Raw genomic sequence first — 23,218 nt, forward strand, 5'->3', positions numbered from 1 at the left:
CTAGAGACTGAAGAGTCAGATATTCATATTAATTTAATGGTTAACCACAACAGGCCAATTACTGTTTACCAGGTAAACTTGATTGATACAGTACTCGTCACCCCATGTGTAATTAGGAGTACAGAGCAGCAGCGTCAGTACTTGAGATTGGCTTTACCAACTTTCAACTTCAGGGAGAATGTCCTGAAAATGGAGATCCTTCACTTCTGAAATTGTTAACAAAAGAGTGAGGCTTATTCCTTAAACATCAAACATGGTATCTTTCACCATCTCAGATACCTCAAACCAAAACCCAGATAAAACAACAGAATTTTAATAATAGTATTTTTATAGTGCTATATCAGTCCAAAGTACTTTATAGACACTAACTAGTAATTCTCATAACATAATGTAGGTAAGAAAGTGTTATCTCCAGTTAGCAGATGGGGAAACTGAAAAAAAAAAAAAAGACAGTGACTCGCCTAAAGCCACACAGTGAGTTAGGACTGAACCGGTATCAGGGTTTAGGATGACCTGACTCTTAACTCTGTGCTTGTTTCTTGCAGGAGAATTTATTTATTTTGGGGAAGATTTTCAAGAGCATTTAAGGGAATAAGAAACAGAAGGCCTGTTGAAAGCCAGTACGACTTGTGCTTGTAACTCCTGTAGGTGCTTTTTGAAAATCTCTTGTTTTAATCCCTTTATTTTCCATTATTTCTGTATCAAGATTAAAACAAATTTGACATAAAATATTAGTAATATATTCTGTATCTCAGAAAACTTAGTACCAGGGTTGCCAAGTTTTATTTTATTATCTTTCAAGATAAATTTGCATGGATTGTTCAACTCAGAAAAAGCTTCTTGCCTTCTGTGCAGGCTCATTCAAGTGGGTCTGGATTCCATTCCATTTTATGTCAACACAGTGGTGAGATTTCAGAGATAACAAATTGAGGTCAGTAAGGGATCTGTGAATGACAAACCTCAGCATTATGTTCTGCATGATGTGTTCATGCTACTCCGATTAACCTTACCTTCTTGCTAACCTTAGAGTGCATTGATGAGGGAATGTATTTTCTTGAAACTAAACTTAAAAAATTCAGACTTAGTGCAGGCAGCTCTAATTCAATTGAAGTCAATAGAGTTCTACCCTCCTATACCAGCTTTGAATGTGGGCCATTATGCCTGAGTTGCTACCCCATAACACTAAGGTGTTTTAAAGCAGACAACTATAACATCTTTCCATTTTGCTTTTCTTTTTCTTAGAACCTGAAGGACTGGAACCTTGGGAGTCTGGGGCCTCTGACGCCTCCACAACACTACAAAAGGCTTAGGCTAGGCTCCCACAGGAGGACCCTGTGAGGCTGGGATGAGCAGGAAGTACCACTCAGCAGAACCAGAGTGGCCTCAGAGAGCTCTCTGATTGGCCAAGACCAGTATGTAATCCAGGAAGCCATGAACGGGAGCTGTCTGAGCAACAACATAAACTGCCTTCCTCCCTCCCGTCCCTGCTCGTGAGGGACCCTAGACTTTAGCTTCTGACCCTGCCTGCCTCCAGATGCCTGACTCTGTTTGCCCTCTGGCCTGTCCTGAACTCTGATCTCCCAGTACCTGACTTGATCTGACTCTCAGTTCCTGCTCTGGCCACTGTTGCCAATGTTGTGGTTGTTACAATTTTCAATTGTGGTCATACAGAAAACAGGGAAAATCTTAATCAACTAATCCATCTGCAGGATTATTTGCAATTCCTGCAAGATCCTCATCACCAAAGAGCTAGATTGGGCAACTCTCATGTGATTGAGAACTTACTCACACAAACAAGACCATTAAAGTCAACAGGTCTACTGGCATGAATAAGGGCTACACAATCTGGCTCAAAGTAATGGACAAATGAGATTACTTCCATTTCAATAGATTAAAAACTTGAGGCAGTTTGAGTCAATTTTTGCTTTCAAAAAATCCACATCATGGAAAAAAGAAATGTTTTCCTGTAAAATACTAATTTGGACTTTTAAAGGTGACTAAAGGAGTTAGGTCCCCCCGATTTCCACTGAAATTCAATGAGGGATGGCATCTAACTCCAATAGCTCCTTTGAAAATTTCAGGATTAGTTCTTTTAATTCTAATCAAATAAATGATGTGGGGTGTGGGGGTGGGAGGGTGGTAAAAGGAAGGGCCTGCAGAAAGACTGGATGGGTTCAAAGTTCTGGTGATGGGGTCAATGTTTAAAGTTAGCTGGGTTCCTGGTTTTGCAGACCCAGCTGGAAAAAAATTAATGCATAACATTAAATAAAGAGTCTTTTGCAATGGGTCAGTTGATGGAGAAGGGATAGTAAAGGATAGAGCTGATAAAGGGGAGGACAATGTTTGGTTGCATATTTTCTGCTCATTACAGGATATTATGTTATTAGCAATGATGCAGAAAAATGCATGTTCTCTGCTTAGGAGGCCTGCCAGAAGGGACAGGAGCATGCATTTGGAATCGGTATTCTGTGAATTTCAGATTGGCAATAAGTATTGAGTTTATTTTGGATTGCCTTCTGATTTGTTGAACTTCAGTTTGGAAAACCTTAGTGGTTACCAGGAGAAGGCAAAGATTGTCCACCTCTCTGAACAGGATGAAGGCTTAATGTCAGCAAGACTGAAGAGTTAGGAGCTCAGGAAGGACATAAGAGAGAACTGGAATGAAAGAGAGTGATAGAAAGGGTGGATATTCTGAGACTGGGATTCATAAATAGAGAAGGGCAAGGCACCTTTCCTACACCTTTTATGTGGCTGGACCCCAAAACATCACTATTGTCATCCTACTGCTAATTCCCATATCTGGTGGTTGTTCAAGTAGAAGTAAAGGATTGAGGTTGTTTGGGTTCTGAGTTTTGGTTCAACCCATTATGAAGATAGGGAAAACTTGTTAAATAAATTTCAAGCATCCACGTGGTCTTGGTTTGTTCTAGAAATAAAACATGCAGGATAAGGAAAACAGCAAGGAGGTGAGAGAGATCTGAAAAGGAGGAGCCAAGGGGGAGAGAAAAGAGAATTCAAGTTGAAAAGTGGAAAAGAGGAAAGGCACCAGAGTCAAGGAGAAATTGCGCAAGATAGCAAATAGAGAAAAAGATTATTTTGTTCAAGAAAGATACAGAGGAGAGAATCCTTCCATGGGGGAGAAACTGAGATGGGAGAGAAAAAGAATAAGATAGAAAGGGGGAGAGAACAAGGAGAATATGTAAAGAGGAGAGTAGTATTTAAAGACAACTACAACTCTTCCAGTAGTGAACTGTATTGATTCATTTGCCTAAGCATGTCTTTTTCCTTCTCCCTCTCTGCCTGGCAACTGAGGCCTGGTCTACACTAAAAGGTTTACCAGCATAGCTATGACAGTAGGGGTGCACAGTTTTCCCTGTCCCAACATAGCTATGCCGTTATACCAGTATAACTATACTTATATTAGACTAGCTTGTGCCAGTCAGGGGACTGAGCTTAAGCTATACCAATATAAGAATATTTATAGCGATAAAACTGCATTTACACTAGAGGATTTTGCCATAAACATTAATCTTAAACAAAAAGATGGTTTATGAGCAGTGAATGTTTTTCTGCAGAAGCACAGCCAAAGAGAAGTCATTCATGGATATAATCGATGAGGATAAGAATGCTGCAAAAGGCAATGATCATTAGCACATCCATTAAATTTATAGGGCTGAGAAAAGAGTTGTCAGCTCCATGTTAGCTTTCAGAGAGATATTAGCCTTCAAGTTCTGCATGTCATCTTTTAAGCTACTGCGGGCTATTGGATGACTGGGTCTTGGAACGAATGAGAGTGAAGGGAGAATAGAACTGTTGGCCTCAGAATGTTGGGAAATATATTGTGTTTGAGTGAAAAAAATCAGATCAAAACCAGAAACATGTTGGTTTCCATCATTCAAAGTAATGAGATGTTCAGATGCAAGGGAATCTGAATTTTTCAGTTACTAATTAGCAGCAGATAAGGACTGGAGGCTGCAGATATTTGGGGGTGTCACAATGCCACACAAAGCCTGGTGGGGCAGCGGGGCCTGGATGTGATGTGTGCCACACAAAGCCTAGTGTGGGCAGCCCGCGGAAGCTATGGGAGCCCAGAGGCGCCAAAATCAAATTTGCCCAGGGTGCCATTTTCTCTAAGGCCAGCCCTGATGCCACAATTCCTTGACATACATGCCTGCATCTTTCTTGGATGGATGGTTGGACAAGAAAAGAATCCCATTAGCTATTCTCTTCATATTATTCCTTTCTTTGTCCACTGACTCAGTGTTATAAACTCATCATGACATGCATTCCCTCAAACAGCTCATAATTCACTTGCTTGCCCTGCAGCACTGCTGCAGTATATTTTATGTCAATTTACACATGTCTATCCTAGCCATGCACCCCGTTTGCTGGGAACACTTGAGGAGCTAGTGCTTGGAGCAACAGTTTGCTATGTTGGTATGTGCTATTTAACTAGGGGTGGATGTTGGGAGGGATGGCAGAGAGGATGAAGCTGACCTCGAAATGAAAGGACTGGACTAGATACAGTATGTGATCCCAGTCCAGCTCCCTCTACTTTATATGATCAATCCCTGCGCTGGGGCACTACACAAGGCAAAACTTCTATTGACTGTAATGAGAGTAAGTTCAGGCCCCCGTCACTTTCTTCTTTGCTAAGGAAGCATTTAAAAATGCAGCATACTCAGTAAACAGGAGTTGTAAAGGGAGGGCAGAATAAAAGACTGGGTAGACAAAGGCATAGAGCTTCTTCCTTTGTCAATGAAGTCTGCATTGTGACAACAGTGTAATAAGCAGTTAATATGAACATTTTAATAATAGCTCAGTCTTGTATAATTATGCAGTATATAATGATAGCAAAAGCAATATTTATACTGAAATCAGCTACACTGACAATACATTAAAATCTCATTACTGTAGTATAAACATACATGACATTTTTCCAAGAAAAGAAGTTATTTAGCATACTAATATAGATACCAAACAATAACAAAATATTGAAATAAATCAAACTGCTTGTTCTCTACATAGGAAGCTACTGGACTACTTAGTAGCAAAGATTTTATAAAAGGCATTTATCATCTTGACAGAAAGTCAGATCCCGAGGTCCTTACTCAGTCAAACTCTCAATGACTTCATTGAAAGTTTTGCTTACGTAAGGATTGGCTAAAGACTTCAGGATTTGTCCCACTGTTAAAGGATGTAGAGTAGCACAAGCATATGAATGATACTTTTTTACTCACTCTCTTCTTCTCAGTCTCTTTAGTGGATAGCAGTGTCAAGTCCAAGTCCTCTGACAGCTCTAGAGGGATTTCAGAAGAAAGGTAAATAATAAGCATAGAGAAGCTACAATTATGCATTGCTTTTTATAGTGATGTTGACACACCATTTTGTTCATGTGCTGCAGTATAATACTTAGCCTTTAACTTTGGATACTGACAAAGTTTTATCCTCCCATTTGACATTTCATGTATTCACTTTAAGTGATATCCAAAATACACCTGGATTTTTTGCTACATATTGGACAAAAGTGGGGATTGTTTTCATCATACCCAAAGAAGGTGCTATGATGGCAAAGAATAAATAGCTGACAGTCAGAACTGGGAAAATCTATGATTTCAAAAATTTTTCCATTCTGAAACAGAATCTCCAAAACCAAATCTCGTTGATGCCATACCCATGCACTAGACTCTATATGGGTGCTCGTTTGAAGTCAGTGAATAATCCACCGCTGCAAATACCTGTTTAGAGTTCAGAATTTTTTTACATTTGGCTTTGAATTGAGTACTCATGGAAGGTGCTTTATTGATACCTTACTGACTGAAGTCCTCTGTTTAGCCACAGAACAGGAGAGCATAGGTAGTGGCAGTACAAACTTGGAAATTAAACCCCAGCTCTGTCACTATGCCCTGGGCAAATTACTTCTCTACCAAGTGGAGATTATATCTACTAACCTGCTTCACAGGTGAGTTGTGAAGATTAATTTGCTAATGTTAATGCAGGGTTTTGAACATGTAAAGTGCCATAGAAGTGCTATGAATCATTTCCTCAGCTCTTGCATTTAAGGCATCAATAAGCAGGCGCACAATACATTATACAGATGAGAGTCCCCACAAACTCCAGCACCATGCAGATGAAATCTGAACAAATCAAAGATTAAATCTTTCTAATCAACTCTCCTTCATTTTTCCTCCCCTTCGCCCCCATGATAAATCTACTTGTCCAACTCATAGAAAGGAGCCACACTATGATAAATGAGTAGTTACTTGCAAGTTCTCATTGTGGGGCAAATCCTGCCATCCTTCTCACAAGAAGGCAATGGAAGATGAGGCACACCTATGCTCTGTTGGAGGGGAGAACGAAGCTGCAGAGATTCTATGCAACAAGATTCCACAACCCCCCTACCCACCACAGAATGGAGTCCTGAAGGTGCATTTTGTTCCGCAACATAGTGTGTGTGGGGGAGTGAAAATTAACTCCACCTCTGCCACTGATGCGGACTGAGGGAATGATGGGGGTGTGGCCGTGTCAGTTATTTCTCCTCATGCCATCTACCAAGGGAGAACAACCCAATTGCCCAGGCAACATGGCAAGTGGGAGAATTCTCAGTCCTGTAGCAACCTTACATAGAGCAAAATCAGTTTAAATGGGCTTTGCTCCACGCAACAGAATTTGGCCATGTGTGTATGGTTCACATGTAGAATTATGAATACATGCTTTGTTAACAGGAATAAATTACTGATACAGAAGAAAACTGATACAATGTTTCACATTCAGTATGACATTCTCACTAAGAAATATTAATTTAAAAGATCTTGGTCAAGGATTTTGATCTTTGTTCCATTACCTTTGATTCATGCAATGAGATGCAGCAGATGCAATAAATGTTTTGTAATAGGGAGGAATATTACATGCCCTGTGCCAAATTATCAGCTGGTGCAAATTGCAATAGTTACATTGACCTCAGTGGAGCTACTACACCAACTTACACCAGCTGAGGATGTGGTCCCGTGTTTGAAGCAGATGTATTATGTTAATTAAAAACAACTTCAGCAATTGTTTGGTTGTGTGAACTGGAAAGATCAGCAGGCCTGACAGGTTTGGTGGTGTCCCAGTGTGGGGCAATGTAGGACTCTAAGGTCTTGAAACATTTTATGTATGTTACTTCCTTGACCAATGGAGCTCAAGTGTCATGAACATAATGCATTTGAGCTCAGTGGGATAGGGCAAGAAAAACAGTGATAGCAGCTTGCTGCACAACTCCATAGTGTCAGCGCTGAAAGAGCCTTTCCCACATGGAAATGAGTTGGTTGGACATTTGCAGTAGGGGGAAGGATAACTTAAGGGGAAATTCTCTGAGGCTACATCTGCACTGCACACTACTGGTAGTGGCGGCAAGTAGGGTATGTGTAGCTACATGCCACAGTGAAAAGCAAGCTGCATTCACTCTGTGGTGTGTAGCTACATGTGCCAGTGAAGGTCTGCAGCAGGAAAAGGCTCTGGCAACTGTAAGGAGCCTTTTCCCACTGTCTCCTCCATGACAGAGCCTTTCCCTGCTGCTGGAGCCTTTCCCTGTGATCAGAAAGATTCTAGCAGTGGGGATGTAGCAGGACTCTACACTGCTAAAAGTAGAACTATAGAGAAGGGAGGCATTGCTTGGGCATGTAGAGAGTGGTGTAGGGTACGTACCCACAGGATTCAGGCATGTCTATACTCTACTCGCCTAAGCAGTGCCTCATTGTCTCCACTACTATTCAAACATGCTAAGGGCGTGTGTAGTGTATATACTCCACATGCCGCCATAAAGAGTGTGCAGTGTAGCCTTTAGACTTCCATCGGCCTTCAGCTTAGGTCAGGAATGAGGTGGGAGTTCACTCATCAGCAAATGGTGAGTTTCACACACATTCACATAGAAAAGATGATTGAAGGTGAAGAGTGTATGAGATTCTCCAGCTCAGAACTGCAGATGGTTTCACAACCAGAATGTAAAACACTGTAAACTCCTAGGACTTCTGTATGCTCTTTTCATGGATTCAGGTTTTGGAGATGGTTTCTCTTTCGTTTAATTTGTTTTTCAGTCATCACTTTGAGTTTCTTCTTGTTCTTTATTTTAAAAAAGTCAAAAACCTTTAATTATTTTTGTCAATGGTATCATAATACTGTATGAATACATATTTACTTACAGAATTGGTCTGAGGTTTATTTGGTGTTTGGTGAACCCTATGTTAATGTTTGGTCCTATTGCCATACATAACCAAATCAGCACTCAGGAGGCTAAAAGTCTGCACCAAATAAATTATTCTTGCACTATCTTCAATGAGGTAGCTGCATTAGACTTTAAATTATACTTTTTTTCTTATGTCTCTTGTGACAAACTTCTCTCCCAGGGGCTTTAATCCAACTTCCATCATAATAGTGCAGTTTGCACCCTTTAATATATGCTGAGGTTATCCCACAGTGCTGCAAAGATTCTTTACATTGGTGCTGTGATTAAAAAAAATCCTTCTGTTTGTCTCAGCTACTGAAAGCTAGTAGATCCACCCAGAATGCATGATAGTCTCTAACAAGATTCTCAGATACACAAATTCAGTATATAATGCTAACCATATAAAAACACATCATTTACTATGCTGCGCGTGCACACACACAAATAATTCTTGGTTTTCTATTATTTTTTGCTTGTACAAACAAAGATTTTTGTGCTTAATTGAGTATCCTTAGTCAAGCAACACTGCTAGTGTTTTCAGTGGGTTTTGGTGTTGTATAAAGATCCAGTCCAAAACAGGAACAGAAGTATACAGTAGCGCAAAAAACATTAGTCCCAAGCAGGATCACTGCCAATGGGACTGGAAGAAAGGATGCATAGATATAATGTAGGGTTTTTTTCCCCCTCTCTCACAAATTCCTTAACGTGTTTTGTGGTAAAATGCACATAACGGGAACAGGATCAGCCCCAGAGATGGCAGTGGCAAAACTCCAAGATCCAGTGCTATGTCATAACCTTTTAAATCATTAACTTGGGAAGGTAATTATTGATTCACTGACTTTTTCCTATCAGGTCCTTCATGAAGCTCTGTTGCCATTTTTTGGTAGTTCAGCTGCAAAGCTCTGGTTTGAAAGCATAGGAGAGAGAGACTGGTTTTAGCCTCCAACCTCAATCATCTTATCAGTCTGTTGGGTCTCTGATAGAGTTGTTCAGTACCTTATTTCCACTCTCGCCTCCCTGTCCTTCTCAAGAACATAGGAGCCTAAGACTTATGGCCAGTTCACTTTTGTGAACTCTCTACCCCGAAGGGCTGCTCCTGTTCTTTACTTACAGCGGTCTAAACCAGTCAATGAGGTTATGCCGCATCCCCTGTGAGTAACCGCTGAGTCAGCGAGCTGAGGGGGAAGACAGCGGGTGAACGTGCAAGCGGGCAGGGCTGCCGTACTCGGCGTGGCTGAATCTGCTCCTCGAGTCCTTTTGAGCGTTGATCCCAGCGCCTCGTTTTTTACTCCGCTTCCTATTGATGAAACAGGGAGCGTTCAAGCTCTGGGCACAGAGGTTTATTCCTGCCATTCCCAGCTCGGGGGGGCGGGCAGGGCTGGACAGGCGCGATCTTCTATTTAGCAAATGCTACTGCACCCCGGCAGGCTCCAGCTGAGCGGAGAGATTCCCGGGTTGGGCAGGGGCAGGAGGACAGCTGGAGCCAGCGCCTAGAGGCTGGGGGGGGGGGGGGCAGGGAATGTCCCTCGCTCCCTTCCCCCCATCGCTCAGCGGCCAGGTGAGAGCCTCGGCCCGCCCCTCACCTGGGCTCAGCCAGGCGCGGCGCCGCCGCCGCGGCCGCCTCCTCCCCCTTGCTCCCGCCCCCCAACCCCGCCCCGCCCCCTCCGTCGGGCTCAAGCGGGCGGCTTCCCCAGAGGGAGCCCCTGAGCGCTACTCGCTGGCTGCGGTGCTGGCGCGCGTGTGGAGGGGGAAAGTTTCGCTGCCCGTCTGCGGAGTTAGCGGAGCTGCCGCGTGCAGGCGCCGGAGGACGAGGAGGGGGAAAACGCGGGAGCAGCCGCTGGCCAGTCCCCAGCCCGACCCGGGGGCACGCACGTGGGGGGGAGAGCGGGGGAGCTTCTGCCAGCCGGCCCTCGAGCCCCGCCGCCTCCGACTGGTGCCCGGGCTGCAGCCGCTGAGTATGGTCGGCGGAGCCGGCGAGAGGGGCTGAGCGCAGCCGGGGAGGACGAGCAGCGAGAGAGAGAGCGAGCGCGAGAGAGCCCCGGGATTTATTTATTGCCCAGCCCAGGATGGGGGACTGGAGCCGCCGGCCCCGGGCAGCAGCGAGCGGGCATCTCCGGGCGGGAGGAGCCGCTGTCCTGGTGCTGCTGCTCCTCGGCCGCTTCTGCCTCATCGCCGCGGGGGAGGAGAAGAAAGGTACCGGGGGTGCGCCGTGGTGGTGGTGGTGGTGGTGGTGGGGGGTGAGTCTCCAGGGCTGGGAGCTTTAAACGCCTCCCTCCGGCTCGACAGCTGGAGCTCTCGGCGGGATGCAGTGTCAGGGACGGGTTGGGGGGGGAGGCAACGTCCCAACTCCTGGTGACAGCCTCCCGGCGTCCCACTTCCTGGGGCCGGGGCTTGCTTTCCCCTGGGGCAGTGGAGGAAGAAATGAAAGGAAAAAGCCCTGGCGCGTCCTTTCCCCGGTAGTCACCCCGCGCTGCGATCTACTGCCCCGGGCTTATTGGCCCCCTAAGCTCCCCCTTCCCTTTGCTAACTACTAGGGGCCACGTTCAGCCCTGGGTTACGCACATGGCGGGCTGCCGGGGTGTGTAACCCAGGGGAATCCGGCCCGAGGGGTCTCCGAGGCAGCCTGGTAAAGTAATCCCTCCCGGCGTATCTGCGTGCACATCTCGTAAATGTACTTGAAGTGTTTGTGGGCTTTTCGGGAGCATCGGTGGGGCACTGACACACAAGGGGAGAGGCAGTCACAGGCCGATCGTGTCGGTTTCACAAGAGCTTAGGTTCGGTTCCCTACTAAAGGGTTACTGCCCCAGGCTTCTTACCGTCTTCCTGTAACTAATACAACATGGGGAAAAGTCCCGAATGATTCACGTACATGCCTGAGCCAAGTAACTTGTGTTCCATGCAAGTCTAAGTTTTATAACAACTGCTGTCATGCTTGTCTCTTCGCTTGTCGTTCTCACCTGCTGCTGATCGTTTCCTCAGCACTATTTATCTGTTGGGTAAAAAAAAATACGTCCAGCGAGATAGAAAACACCAAGGAAAAAGCTCACTGTGTCTCCATTTCCCACAGACTTCTTAAAAACGGGAATCACTTGTATGTGTTGTGCCCGGTCTAAACAAATTTGCAAGTTTATGAATGAACTCCGTGTCTCTTACCGTCAGCTGAGCTTGCTGTTTCTCATCCTATCCCCCTGCACTGACCTGGGCATTTTGGAAACTGTGCAGACTAGTTTGTTGCAAGGTTTTAATACCTTAAGAAACTGGTGTTGGGGGAGAGGGAACGTCTGGCTAGTCAAACTTATTTTTTATTTCGTTTTCTTTCGTAAGTTTCAAGAGAAGGCAGCCAATTTGTAGTTCCAGGCAAAATCGTCTTTATCTTGGAAATCCTCCAACAACAATACAATGCAGATTTTTTTATTTTTTTTTTTATTTATTTTTTTTAAGAATGAAAAGAAAGCGCTTGGGAAAAGACCAGATAGTATTAGAAAGTCTGTTAGTGGAGCTGAGCACAAGTGAGTTTGTATTTCGTGACTCTGGACAATAAAACCATCTTGAAAAGAGAAACACGCCTTTTTGAAAAGCTAATTACACAATCTTGAAATCAAGGGAGACTCTGGTTCCAAGAAGCAAGTTTGTACCTGTTGTTGATGTAAAGAGGGCAGGGTTTTGGGGGAGTTGACTCCATTTGCTGTGATTGTGCAGCTCAGATAAAATGGTTTTGAAACAGAGTCTGAGTTTTACAGTTCCTGCAGAATATATAGGTGTAAGCATAACACTAAAGCTTATAGTATTAAGAGATAATAGTTATTATCTGTCATGTCTAGGAGCCCTAGTTAGGGACCAGGACCCAATTCAGTGACTATTAAATGGTCAGCAGTAAAGAAGTGCTCACCAATAGGGTTTTTTCCACCATATAATTGGTTGGGAGTAGCTTTTCACATTAGGAGAATTAGACTGTTTACAAAGATAGAACACAGTATGTCATCTTCAAAATACAGTAAGTTGCCTGATTGTTCTGTATTCACTGTAATGTATGATCACGAGTGCTTAATTTGTGTTAGGGCTTGTCAGGACTGAGCCTTGGCACCTCTAGGCTTGGCAGTTCATAGCCCCAGCTCCTCTGGGCTTGCCGTGTCAGTTATTAAAGTAATAAAATTGCTTGAGCCCCAGCACCTCTTTCATTACAAATTAAGGCCAGATGTTCACTAAAGGTGAGCAGCAGAAGAGTGCTTTTTGGTGGTGTGCTCCTGCTTTCATGGAAATAACTGGTAAAATTCCCATTGAAGTCAATGATAGAGTATGAATCCCCATTTGCAAATCCTAAAATAGCCATTCCAAATTTTAATGTTTGCCTTCAGAGTAATAGATGATAGATAGATCAGACCAGAACCTGCCTCATGATTCAAGTAGTATGGGATCATCCTTTGGATACCACATGCCCTGGACCCTGAATGTAAATCCAAATATACTGCAATGAAGCTGCAATATAAACAGATGAAGTGCTACGGTCACCTAAAATGATGCATCTAAGACATTTCAAGTTGTATATACTTATGAGCATTCACTTTTTAAAAATTTCAGTTGAGTGTCACTTCTTACCATACAAAGAGCTGATTACTTAAGTTTTGGTTTTCGTTAAGGAGATGATGACTTTGATGTCAGGTTTTTTTTTTTTTTTTTTAATGAAATTATATCTTTCTCCAAACTTTGAGAATTAAAAACGAATTTAAATACAACTGAGAGAAAAACTGAATGTATTGTTAATGTTGTTGACATTTTAAAAATAAAAAATAAATCATAAATGTTCCAAAACGAAACAAAACAGTTACTGAAAACTTAAACACCCTGACTGAAATCAGAATCTGGTTCACACATGTTGGTGTAAACCCAGATTAACATAACAGTAAAACTAATATGCATTTTCACCAATCCCGTCACAGAGAATTTCAAGGGAATTTCTTATATATAAGGAGGGAAAGTTATAGTAGTAAAAGTGCAGCCAAATTTGTATCATATATGGCTCTTGGTTTTCATTGTCAATCTATGCTTCTGGCAAAAATGGTCAGATTAAAATCCTTATGTGAGCAAAATTACTCACAAACAAGATTGGGCCTTAAATTAAGATATCTGTATAAAACGTATAGAAATGAATAAAATATATGCATAGCTGAGAGTAGAAAATACTGATATATTATATATTGCAATAGCAGTATATTAAGTGCTTTACATACAAGTAATAAAACAAGATTTTCCTGGAGATTTTACAATCTAAATCCATTGTAATTCATTTGTTAATTTGTGGAGACAAACTCCTTCATGGAGTGCCAGACAATCTCATGATGATTCTGAGTGGCTGGCTCTTGCATTTGGGTATCTGAGTTTGCTGTAATCTTTGTGATTGACTAGTTTTAGGGAGCAGTATAACTGACTGGTCCAACCAGTTTGGTCATAATGCTACAGTTCTTCCATGTTTCCCTTTAGATCAAACCATACTTTGTTCTGTGATTCTTTAAGAACAAGCACAGTGAATGTGCATATCTGCCTTAACACACTTTCATCAGGTAATTTGCATCTTGATGGAATGGTTTGGTATGAAAGTTGCTGATATTCCCACTGGTGCTTGGGTTATTTCAAGTCTTGGTGATGCATGTGTGTATAAGAGGTACAGTCACCTATATTAATAAATATTGTATTTAAGAAATGTACTAAGTTCACAAATATGCAAAATTAATAATCAGTATGTCATCTTGTTTGCTTTCATATCATACACATAATGATGAATATTCCTGTTGTACAATTACAGGAATTTGCCTAAAAAATTATGTTTCTACCCTGTAGAAATGGCCTCCTATCCAAAGCAATTATAATTTATTCTCAGCTTCTTTGAGTTTCAGCCTGCTAAGACTCTGGTAATGTTGGCATAATCTGAAAGGTATTAGAAAAGAAGGCAAAGATCTTGTTTGCACCCATGCTGGAAAGAGTGTGCCCGCTTTTTGTATGCAAATTTGCAGTATGGTAGTCATGTTAGATCTGCAGTTGCTTCTTGATTACTTACTGCCACGACTAGGATTTTGCTATGATTAGTCAGACCTTCTCACCTCAGAATTAGACCTCAGTAATGTTTTCTACTTCAGATTACTTTTAAAGACTATTTGGAAACTTTAAAGTAGTGTGGAATACAGCTGTCTACCTTCTAAGCATAGCGTATTGTGCTGGTGATAAATGAGTTGCAATAGCTTTCAACCAGAAAAGTCTGCTTCTCTTCTCAGGCCGTAGTGCCACAGTTGCAATTAGCATATGCCATGGCCAGTGATGGGATATTACTTGAGGGGCCTTTAACACCAGAACTCGTTCGTCATGTAAGAATGGTCAAATGTAGTCTAGACATCTTGATGATGGGGATGATATAAAAGTCTTCATAGATCTGAATCATTGAAAGTCATCCCCTCTTAAGCAATGCTGTCATTTATCCTTATCACCTTTAATGATTCCATGAAATGCATAAAGACCTAAGGGCTGGTGTTAGCATTTTATCCGTTTTTTGTTGGTCCAGTCAAAACATTCAGTTGAGTTTCACTTTGCACTTTATGGCTGTGAGTTCATGGTATATCTTGTGAGAGTCTTTTACTTGATACCTCATTTGGACTCTGACATGTTGAGCTGACAATCTTGGTTAGACTTATTACAACACATGATCTCACCCTTTAACTCGTATCAGTTTTATTTTGTTTGTTTTTCACATGCACCTCACTGCAAGGAAGGACAATAGTGCTATTTGGTTAGTGTGTGGAGTATGAAGTCTGATTCTGTTTCTGCCCATGTTAAATGGTTTGCTGTAACAGTCACTGGTACGGTAACTCTTGAACTATAATACTTTATTTATTTATTTATGTATTTATTTATTTATGCCACTTTAGTCATTCTGAGTAGTACTCACTTTGCAAGTATTTTGGAAGCAAGGTAATACTCTGCAGGAATAATATATAAAATGTGTGTGAGTTAATGTATGTACAGTGTATGTCTAGTTGTACTGCAGGAAGATTGGTTTTATTTATTGAGGCAACTATGACTAAGGATACAATTCTGTTATGGAGGTCAAAGATTCTGGGACTTTCTGGGACTTCCGTGACTACTTCTGGGGCAGGGCTGGAGCAGCTGACCAGTGGTCCGGGGTTGGGTCAGCCTCTTGAGGCTAGAGCAGCAGCAGCGGCGGGGCTGGAGCAGCTGCCAAACCTGGTCTTGCTCTGTTTGTCCCCCCCTCTCCTAGGGTATTTTTAGTAAAAGTCAGGGATAGGTTGTGGCTTCTCTGAATTTTTGTTTATTGCCCGTGACCTGTCTCTGACTCTCTTACTAAAAACACCTCTGACAAAATCGTAATATGTACCTTGGCTGTTTACTTCACAGGGAAAATGCGTGCATATGGGTGGCAGTGTTGTGCTGCCAATAACTTAACAAGAGCTTTCAATATTTGCTCCTTTGGCCTGACCACAAGTGCTTGCAAAGAAGAGGGTTGAGGAATCTATTCATTAGTTTTCCCATTTAAACAAAAAAGCTTTCTTATAGCCATAACCAACAAAGAAGGCAGTGTCAGCTGGCAACCAAATTTATAAGGGCACTTGCTGCAAATAGTTACACTAAGTATATTTGAGGAGCAAAATGTTGATAGTAGAGTACAATGTTCGACTTATGTAAATTGAACTGGCGTGTGTGTTTAAAGTAAGGGTTTAGTACTACATGTGTTTTGCCTGCAGACAACTCCATATGGGACTGATGCAAGGCTCCTCCACTTGTTAAACTGGTATTTTAACTAGCCTCCTCTAGCATGTCACTGTGAATGTCTGTGCATATGAACGTGAATATCTGTGTGCATATATACACCAATATATAAAATAAGTGCAAATGTATACAAAATCTGAAATGCTTGTTTCTGCATTTTAATTACAAAAAAAATTAGAATGCTTGGTATTTTGATGGCCTTTATTTAAATGTGACATCTTCACAGTAGGATGCAAACATTTAAGTAATTAATTGCTCTGGAAAGTGCTAATGGCTTGCGTGTTAGCAATGGCTGAAACATAAGCATCCGTTAACTGCATCCCCAGCGTCAATAAGGGTCTGTTAAAGCACTCTAATGGTATGGAAAGGTGGGTTAAAGCTGTCACCTTTGTCTGGTAGTTTAGGCTTCGCAGTTCCTTTGTGTTGCAGAGCAGCTACCCAAGAAGGGTAGGTACCCACACTCTTTTCAGGCCATATGGTCTCTTGAGCAGCTTTAGGCCAGCTCCTACCCTAGGAGCACTCTGCTACTGTAGCTACAGTGGTCTCCTATATTGGCAAAGTACTCCTAGTGTGGACACAGTTTATACTGGCAAAGTTGCGCTTTTGCCCATACAGCATATTCCTGTCCCCCTCTCTCATCTCCAGGCAAAACAAGATATCCTGGAAAAAGCAGTTTTGCCTGTACAGTAGTTGGGTCGACTCAGTGTCAGTGTTTACATTGACTGTTGCTGCCTTTCATTAGCCATTCCACAATGCTCTACACTGACAGTTAAATCAGTGCAAGTGCTCCTGGTGAGGACATGCAAAAGCTATCTAATTACTGCAGTGGCTGTATGTCAACGTAACTTAGGTCAACTCAATTTTGTAGTGTGGACTTGACCCTAGAGGCTTCTCAGGTGGGGGCCGTTGGGGACAAGGGAAGGAAGAAGAAACTATGAAACTGAGAGTCTCAGGGGAGGAGAGGGGCACAAATCAGCTGCTCTGGGGACAGGGCAATGGTGAATTACTTGTGGTTTCTTTAAGAAGAGAATTACTTGTGTCCTGTTCAGTGAAATATTATTTACCAAGTGCACTCAAGTAAACATATTACAGGAGGATAATACTTGATTCCACGTCACCAATTTCTGCTCCAAATGGGTAATTGACCTGCAAGGCCCTGGCAATCTGCTACTGCTTGGCAAAGGGGCAACGTAGTCTTCATAATGTCTCTCTTAGGTAGCTAAGTATGATTTTTGCCTATTGGCAGATTTGGAATCTGAGGCACAGAAAGATTTAAGCGATTGCCAGAGGCAACACCGTGAGAAAGCTGGGATTTAGGATTCTGGTCTCTAGCCCCCATGCTCTCACCACTAATCAATACGGCCTGTCATTCTAATGTAACCCACCTCCCACTTCTCCAGTTATGCTTATCGTCAAACTTTGAAATGATACATGTCTGATTCAGAGCTCTATTTCCACTAGTACACATGTAAAGGCTGTTTTAGCATTTGCTGGGCTTGGAGGGACTGTATGCTTCTATGTGTTTGTACAGCTTCTATCACAAGAGGTTCCCATCACCTGACTGGAACCTTTTGAGCACTACCACGATATAATAATAATCAACCTCATAATGAGAACTCTCATGGAATATACCACGTTTCATTCATCACAACCAAAATACATTAAATCCTATTATGCAAAAATTCTATTTCCATATCCCCATTGCTGCTGCTAGTAGGACACTATGATAAAATACATGAAGAGCCAATAAGAGAGTCCCCTGTGGATATTTAAATAATAGAGAATTATAATTGTAGAGCCAAATTCAGAGTTGGTGTTTGCAGCTGCCTACTCACACCAGGTGTGAATTTACCCCTAAATCACTCTTCCATTGTAAATGCAATGTAGTTTTAATGGTTGGTCTGACTTCAATGATTTGGTGCTTGAAACAAAATATTATTCTATTATTTGTATTACCATGGCAACTAGATATGTCAATTTCTGCCGTTGGATATGCATGCACACATTTCAATGGAAATTGTGTATACATCTGAGAGTAGGACTTGCCCTGAATGCAAAATAGTTAATACTTCTTTCCAAGTTCTATGCAGTTATTTCCATTTATTGCTGCTCATGATTCTGTGTTTTAATCCTCTTTAAAAAGGACCCATTGGTTTTGAAAATGCTACATTTTTTTGATTGTGCACGTAATTTTAACAAGTTGTGAGTCCGTGTATTTAAATTGTATATTTGAAGTGTATCTTTGAAATGAATTTGTGCCGCAAATTCATGTGGCTTTCCTGAGATGTATCCAATACATAGAGGTATGTAAAAGGGAATGAGGCAAGGCTGCTAGAAGAAGCTTGTTTTAGCAGTTGGGTCAGTTATTTCAACAATGCCTTCAGCAAAGAAAAAAGGCTACTTACACAAATCAATGGCTAGTTTCCATGATTCAGATTAGAACACACATTTCAATTCATCTGGATGAGTAAATTAGTGCTAGGAAAGGAGACAGCCTCCACAAATAGCATGGCATGTCACATATCTCATGTTATTTATTATGTCCTTTAGAATTGATGTGATTAGGTGGGTTGTCATGCTTTGAACCAAAGCCACTTAGCGAAGGGTTACATTAAAATAAACATTTACACTTTTTTGTACAGTGTGCATTATTATATCCTCACCCCGTTATTGTACATTTTCCTTTTCCGTAAACAAGATTTTTACTGTGAAAGTGCTTTTGCTCCTCCTACCTCCATGTTTATAATTTTGGAGAATTCTCAGGCAAGTTTCTCCTTTTTTTTTTTTTTTTTTTCCCCTGCAATTGCTGTACAATTAAGTGTTCTACTTACACTGTGGCCTCAGTTGTTTATGATGCTCCAAGTAAAGCAGTGCAATATCCATCTAATATCAGATACAGCTTTTCTCACATGTGTGCATGTGAGGTATATATTATCTCTAGTGCTTCCAAAGGGAGGGATGTGCTCCATGATCCATCAGCGCTCTTCCATCTCCACTTTCCCAAGATGTTCCTAGAGGAAGGTTGAACTTGACCTTTGTTGTTTGTACTTTTAATTTTGTTATTATTAATGTAGTCTTTTTTATTAAATGGATTGTGCTGTAAAAGTTCCTAGGCACTTGAGAGGGAGTGTTGTGAAATAAATACTAAACATGTATATGGTCACCTAGCTGCAGTGTTATAACTAGTTATCCCATGCTATATATATATATCTTAAGCCAGTGGTTCACGAACTGTGGGTCGAGAGCCCAAACTGGGTCGTGATCCTGTTTTAATGGGGTCAACAGGGCTGGCGTTAAACTTGTTGGGGCTTGAGGCTGAAGTCAAAACCCAAGCCCCACTGCTCAGGGTTGAAACCAAACCGGGCTTTGGCTTTGGCCTCACCCGCCCCCTTTCCCAGGGTGGCAGGGTTTGGGCTTAGGCTTCAGACCCCTCTCCCAGGGTTGTGTAGTAATCTGTATTGTCAGAAGGGGGGCCCGGTGCAATGAAGTTTGAGAACCGCTGTCTTAAACAGTAGTGGTTGACTATGGTATTGTATGTTCCATTGATTAAGGGGTACATACCTAATTCTTAGAGATTAAGGTCTTCTATTTCCTTGTTCTCCCTTTCTGGGTGTGTGTGTGTGTGTGTGTGTGTTCCTCCTTAAATAATATCAATTAATCTACTGTTCAGACATTGAGGATTCCAGTTTAATATTGTGGATTTCTAAGAAAACAAGAAAAACAAGCTTTCAGTGCCATATGAAAAATACGTTCTTTCTATATATGGCTAATATTTCTTCCTCAAATAGAAGTTCAGGTTGGGTTTTTTTTCTCATACTTGAGTGTAGGTGCTGGAACTAGGGGTGCTGCCACACCCCTTGACTTGAAGTGGTTTCCATTATATATGGGGTTTACAGTTTGGTTCAATGGCTCTCAGCACCTCCACTATAAAAATTGTTCCAGTATGCCTTTCCACTAAACCTTCAAATATCTGCATGAAGCTTAAATCTGTTAAAAACCTTATTTTCAGCATTTTAGCGATAAGATGAGGCCATGGTAAAGAAGTAGAGATAACTATAACTTGGCAAATTTAAGTACACATTTTTCGTTTTGGAAGCATGTGGATTAATATTGTCTGTTATAGCAAGTGAACACAGAACTAACACAGTTCAGTTTAAACTAACATAGAAAATTCCCTCAAATGTATATTAAATGAAGTTGCACTAGTGACTGTTCATTTGGCAGACTGCACTATTATGGAATGATTGAACAAGAATTTGGTACTTCTAGCCACAAGCCAGTTGCTATTTCTATTTTTAAATTTTGTTTGATGTTATAACTCAACTTCCCATAAGGTTGAAACTTAATCCTCCTGCTTTTTAAAAAAGGATTAGTTTTGTTTAGCGGCTATTCAGGCTGGTCAGTTTGTGTTGTGACTTCCAATTTTTCTTTTCCTTTTTTTTTTTTTGGCCTGTTCTAAATTACACAAGACACATTCTTAAACTGAAATTTTACAGACCGCTAAATCTTGATCCTTCGAGCTGGTCTGCTAAGTGGAGCCCCATTTAAGCCATTGGGGCTATGAGTGAGGACAGGGTCTGCTCACATTCAGCAACTTGCAAGATGCAGGTCTGTCATTCTTTTGTGGTGGTGTGTTCCAAAGTGCTACTTCACTAAGTTATGACTGACCCTGATAATAGACTGTCAAATAACTTTAATTTCATCCCCGCTAACCCACCAACTAATAGGATGTCAATGTAAAATTAAGGATGTTGGGTTTTTTTTTGTGTTGTATCAGGTGTCTATCACAAAAGATGGTATACAATGTGAATAGAAGTTGCTATACATAGAATGGAAACATATTTTGCTCTCCTCAGGTTCCTTAGCTACACGAGTTTTAACACATGTAAATAGTTATTGGTTCTTACTTTAAAGACTTCCACTGTTCAAAAGCAAAACAACTCAGATTTCAATGAGTGCATGCATATTTGCCAGTGAAAGGCTAAGATGGTAGAGCAAATTCCAGTAGATTGCTAAAACAATATTTATTTACATTTATATATTTTGATTTTAATTTTGTCATGGGTAAATACACAAAGGAACATAACCTTTATTTAAAATTTCATGTAAGGATCTGAATAGAGCAAGTTAGATTTGAATTAGGCTGCCATTTTGTCCAACAGAATGAAGCACATATAACATGAAAAATCATATCATGCACTTTACTGAGTCCAGTGCAATACCTAAAAAATGCAATATAATAATAATAAAAAGATGTTGCACCATGTAAATCAGGAGTAATCACTGAGATCAAATGAGTTCAAAATTGAGAGCCAGTTGTTTGCAGTGAATAACTTGATTAGTTCTAATGGGCAGAGTTAAGGCTGGGGAAAAAAACTTTTTAGCTCTGAGTTTCTTTACTTTACCTAGTTGATCAATCCTGACTCTCTTTAACATGGAGGTTTTAGATATGCATTTTATTACTGGATCGATTTTGATCACTTGATCAGATTTTGAAAGGATTACCTCACTCTCATTTCCATCTTGTCTTCAAGAAGGAATGCTATTATTTTTGAACAAGTGTACTTTCAGTCAGTTTCCTTCTTAATAAGCTCTTGTTAATGATTTTATTATTTCGAAGCCTGTTCTTTCTCTTTTTATTTTTTTTATTTTTTAATGAGGTTAATCCCCTGGGGCAGCATCATTTGGTCACAGATATTTATACCAGAATAAGTAATCCAGCAACACCTTCTCTGAAGTGTCTCATTACATCAATATATACGCTCTTTCCATCAATATGTATACATAATTTCCCATGTCGATAAGGAGAGTTGTTTCAGGACAGCTAAGGGGGAATAGACCCTCACCAGAGTAAGGGTTAGCTAGTACTTCATATTGAATGTATTTTAAGTCTTGAACAACAGTCCATTGTGCTTCAATGAATGCAAACTACCAACTTTATTAAAAGAGTAAAAATTAACTATTAATTAACACAGCCTCTGTTTCTTTTGTCTTGCCATTATTAATTATGAACCAAATGAATTAATGATAGCACAGGGCATCCAAGAAGCTGCTGGTACCAAAAGCTTATTGAGGTTCTTGGAGAAAAATATGTTGCCCTCTGATATAAATCGTCCCCCGCCCCTGCATTTCTAGATCATAAATACTATACTAGTCTGCTCGTTTTGTGTTTTATTAAATTACATGAAAAGATTTTGTGTTTATGAATACAAAGTGTACATGAGTATATAAGCCAGTTGTTGGCATTTACTGGAGAGGCTCTGAGACTTTCTTCTTTTCATACAGTGGAAATAGGACCTGACTGTAAACTATTATCAAATAATGTTTCAAAAACTCGGTCATTTACTTCTATCTGAGTAAACAGACTAGCCAGAATAGATGGGATTATAAAACAGATTGTTCTGGGGCAACATTGTGTTACTGAAAATGATGATATCTCACTGGTAATCACATTGTTAGACTTTATGGCCCATAAACTTTGATAAAGGCATTTGTAAAATTGTCAGTGAGAATTCTTTCCTTTGGGAAATTTCCAACGAGCTTCTTCAGTCCCCTTAATAAATTAATGTACTCAACTGTTTTCTTGTAATTATACAAAACGAGACTTTCATTCCCTAGATGTAATACTACTATTGAGAAAACAAGTGACACTTTCAGCGTAAATTCATGGGCCAGATCCTCAACTAGCGTAAATCAGGAAAGCTCCATTGACTAGGCTGTAGCAATTCACACCAACTGAGGATCTGGCTGCATCTGTGGTAAACACTAATTACCTATGTTGCCAATAACACCTTATGTTATTAGGAATGAAAGAATTTTAAAATTTGTTTGGTCATTAATTATATTCTTTGTTTGCACATTTTTCTCAGTTTGGACCAAAAAAAATTTTTTTTCAGCTTTACTTTGGTTTTATTGCCAGTTTCATTTTCAGGCTTTTAATGATGCAATATTGTGAACCCAGATCATGCAGCTGAAGGTTGTGTTTTTTGTTTTTGTTTTTGTTTTTTTTAAATGTTCTGTAAATGGCATCCTAAAATATTACAGAAACATTTTAACTTGTTAAAACTTACTTTTTTGTGTCACTCATAAGTTGATAATGTCTTTAAGTTTTTCTCATGGTTACTATTCCCCGCTGCCTCCATCCCCTCCTCGTGATTGGTCAAGTAACAATCATGTGACATCTGATCATAGGTGATGGGAAATGTTCTTTCTGGAGACAGCATGAATGAGAACAAACCACAC

The 23,218-nt window shown here is 40.8% G+C and overlaps 1 protein-coding gene and 2 long non-coding RNA genes across 7 annotated transcripts in view; 2 read left to right on the forward strand and 1 right to left on the reverse strand.

Moving 5' to 3' along the window:
* The window catches only part of LOC137154628 (uncharacterized), a 117,236-nt gene extending 114,953 nt beyond the window's left edge, over positions 1 to 2,283 (forward strand). Inside the window, exons 3-4 of the long non-coding RNA XR_010920255.1 lie at positions 546 to 644; positions 1,243 to 2,283. This is a non-coding gene — a long non-coding RNA (uncharacterized lncRNA). The remainder of the gene's footprint in view (positions 1 to 545; positions 645 to 1,242) is intronic.
* Positions 692 to 6,398, reverse strand: LOC137154626 (uncharacterized). The gene is made up of 3 exons (XR_010920253.1): positions 6,264 to 6,398; positions 5,241 to 5,299; positions 692 to 944 (listed from the first exon to the last, which is right to left on the reverse strand). It is a non-coding gene; the product is annotated as an uncharacterized lncRNA (long non-coding RNA).
* Positions 6,399 to 9,922: 3,524 nt separating this feature from the next.
* Positions 9,923 to 23,218, forward strand: part of EGFR (epidermal growth factor receptor) — a 218,716-nt gene continuing 205,420 nt past the window's right edge. For 2 of the 5 annotated variants that reach the window (XM_067550361.1, XM_067550365.1), the window contains exon 1: positions 9,923 to 10,396. In XM_067550361.1, the coding sequence (XP_067406462.1) occupies positions 10,270 to 10,396 (127 nt within the window). In that variant the 5' untranslated portion in view covers positions 9,923 to 10,269. Of the gene's footprint in view, positions 10,397 to 11,645; positions 12,198 to 12,974; positions 15,049 to 23,218 lie in introns of those variants that run through there. The other 3 variants (XM_067550363.1, XM_067550362.1, XM_067550364.1) reach the window with 3 other exon arrangements.

This window comes from Emydura macquarii, unplaced genomic scaffold, assembly GCF_026122565.2.
Source record: "Emydura macquarii macquarii isolate MOO-44397 ecotype Brisbane River unplaced genomic scaffold, CSIRO-AGI_Emac_v2 contig_1263, whole genome shotgun sequence".
Taxonomy (NCBI): domain Eukaryota; kingdom Metazoa; phylum Chordata; order Testudines; family Chelidae; genus Emydura; species Emydura macquarii.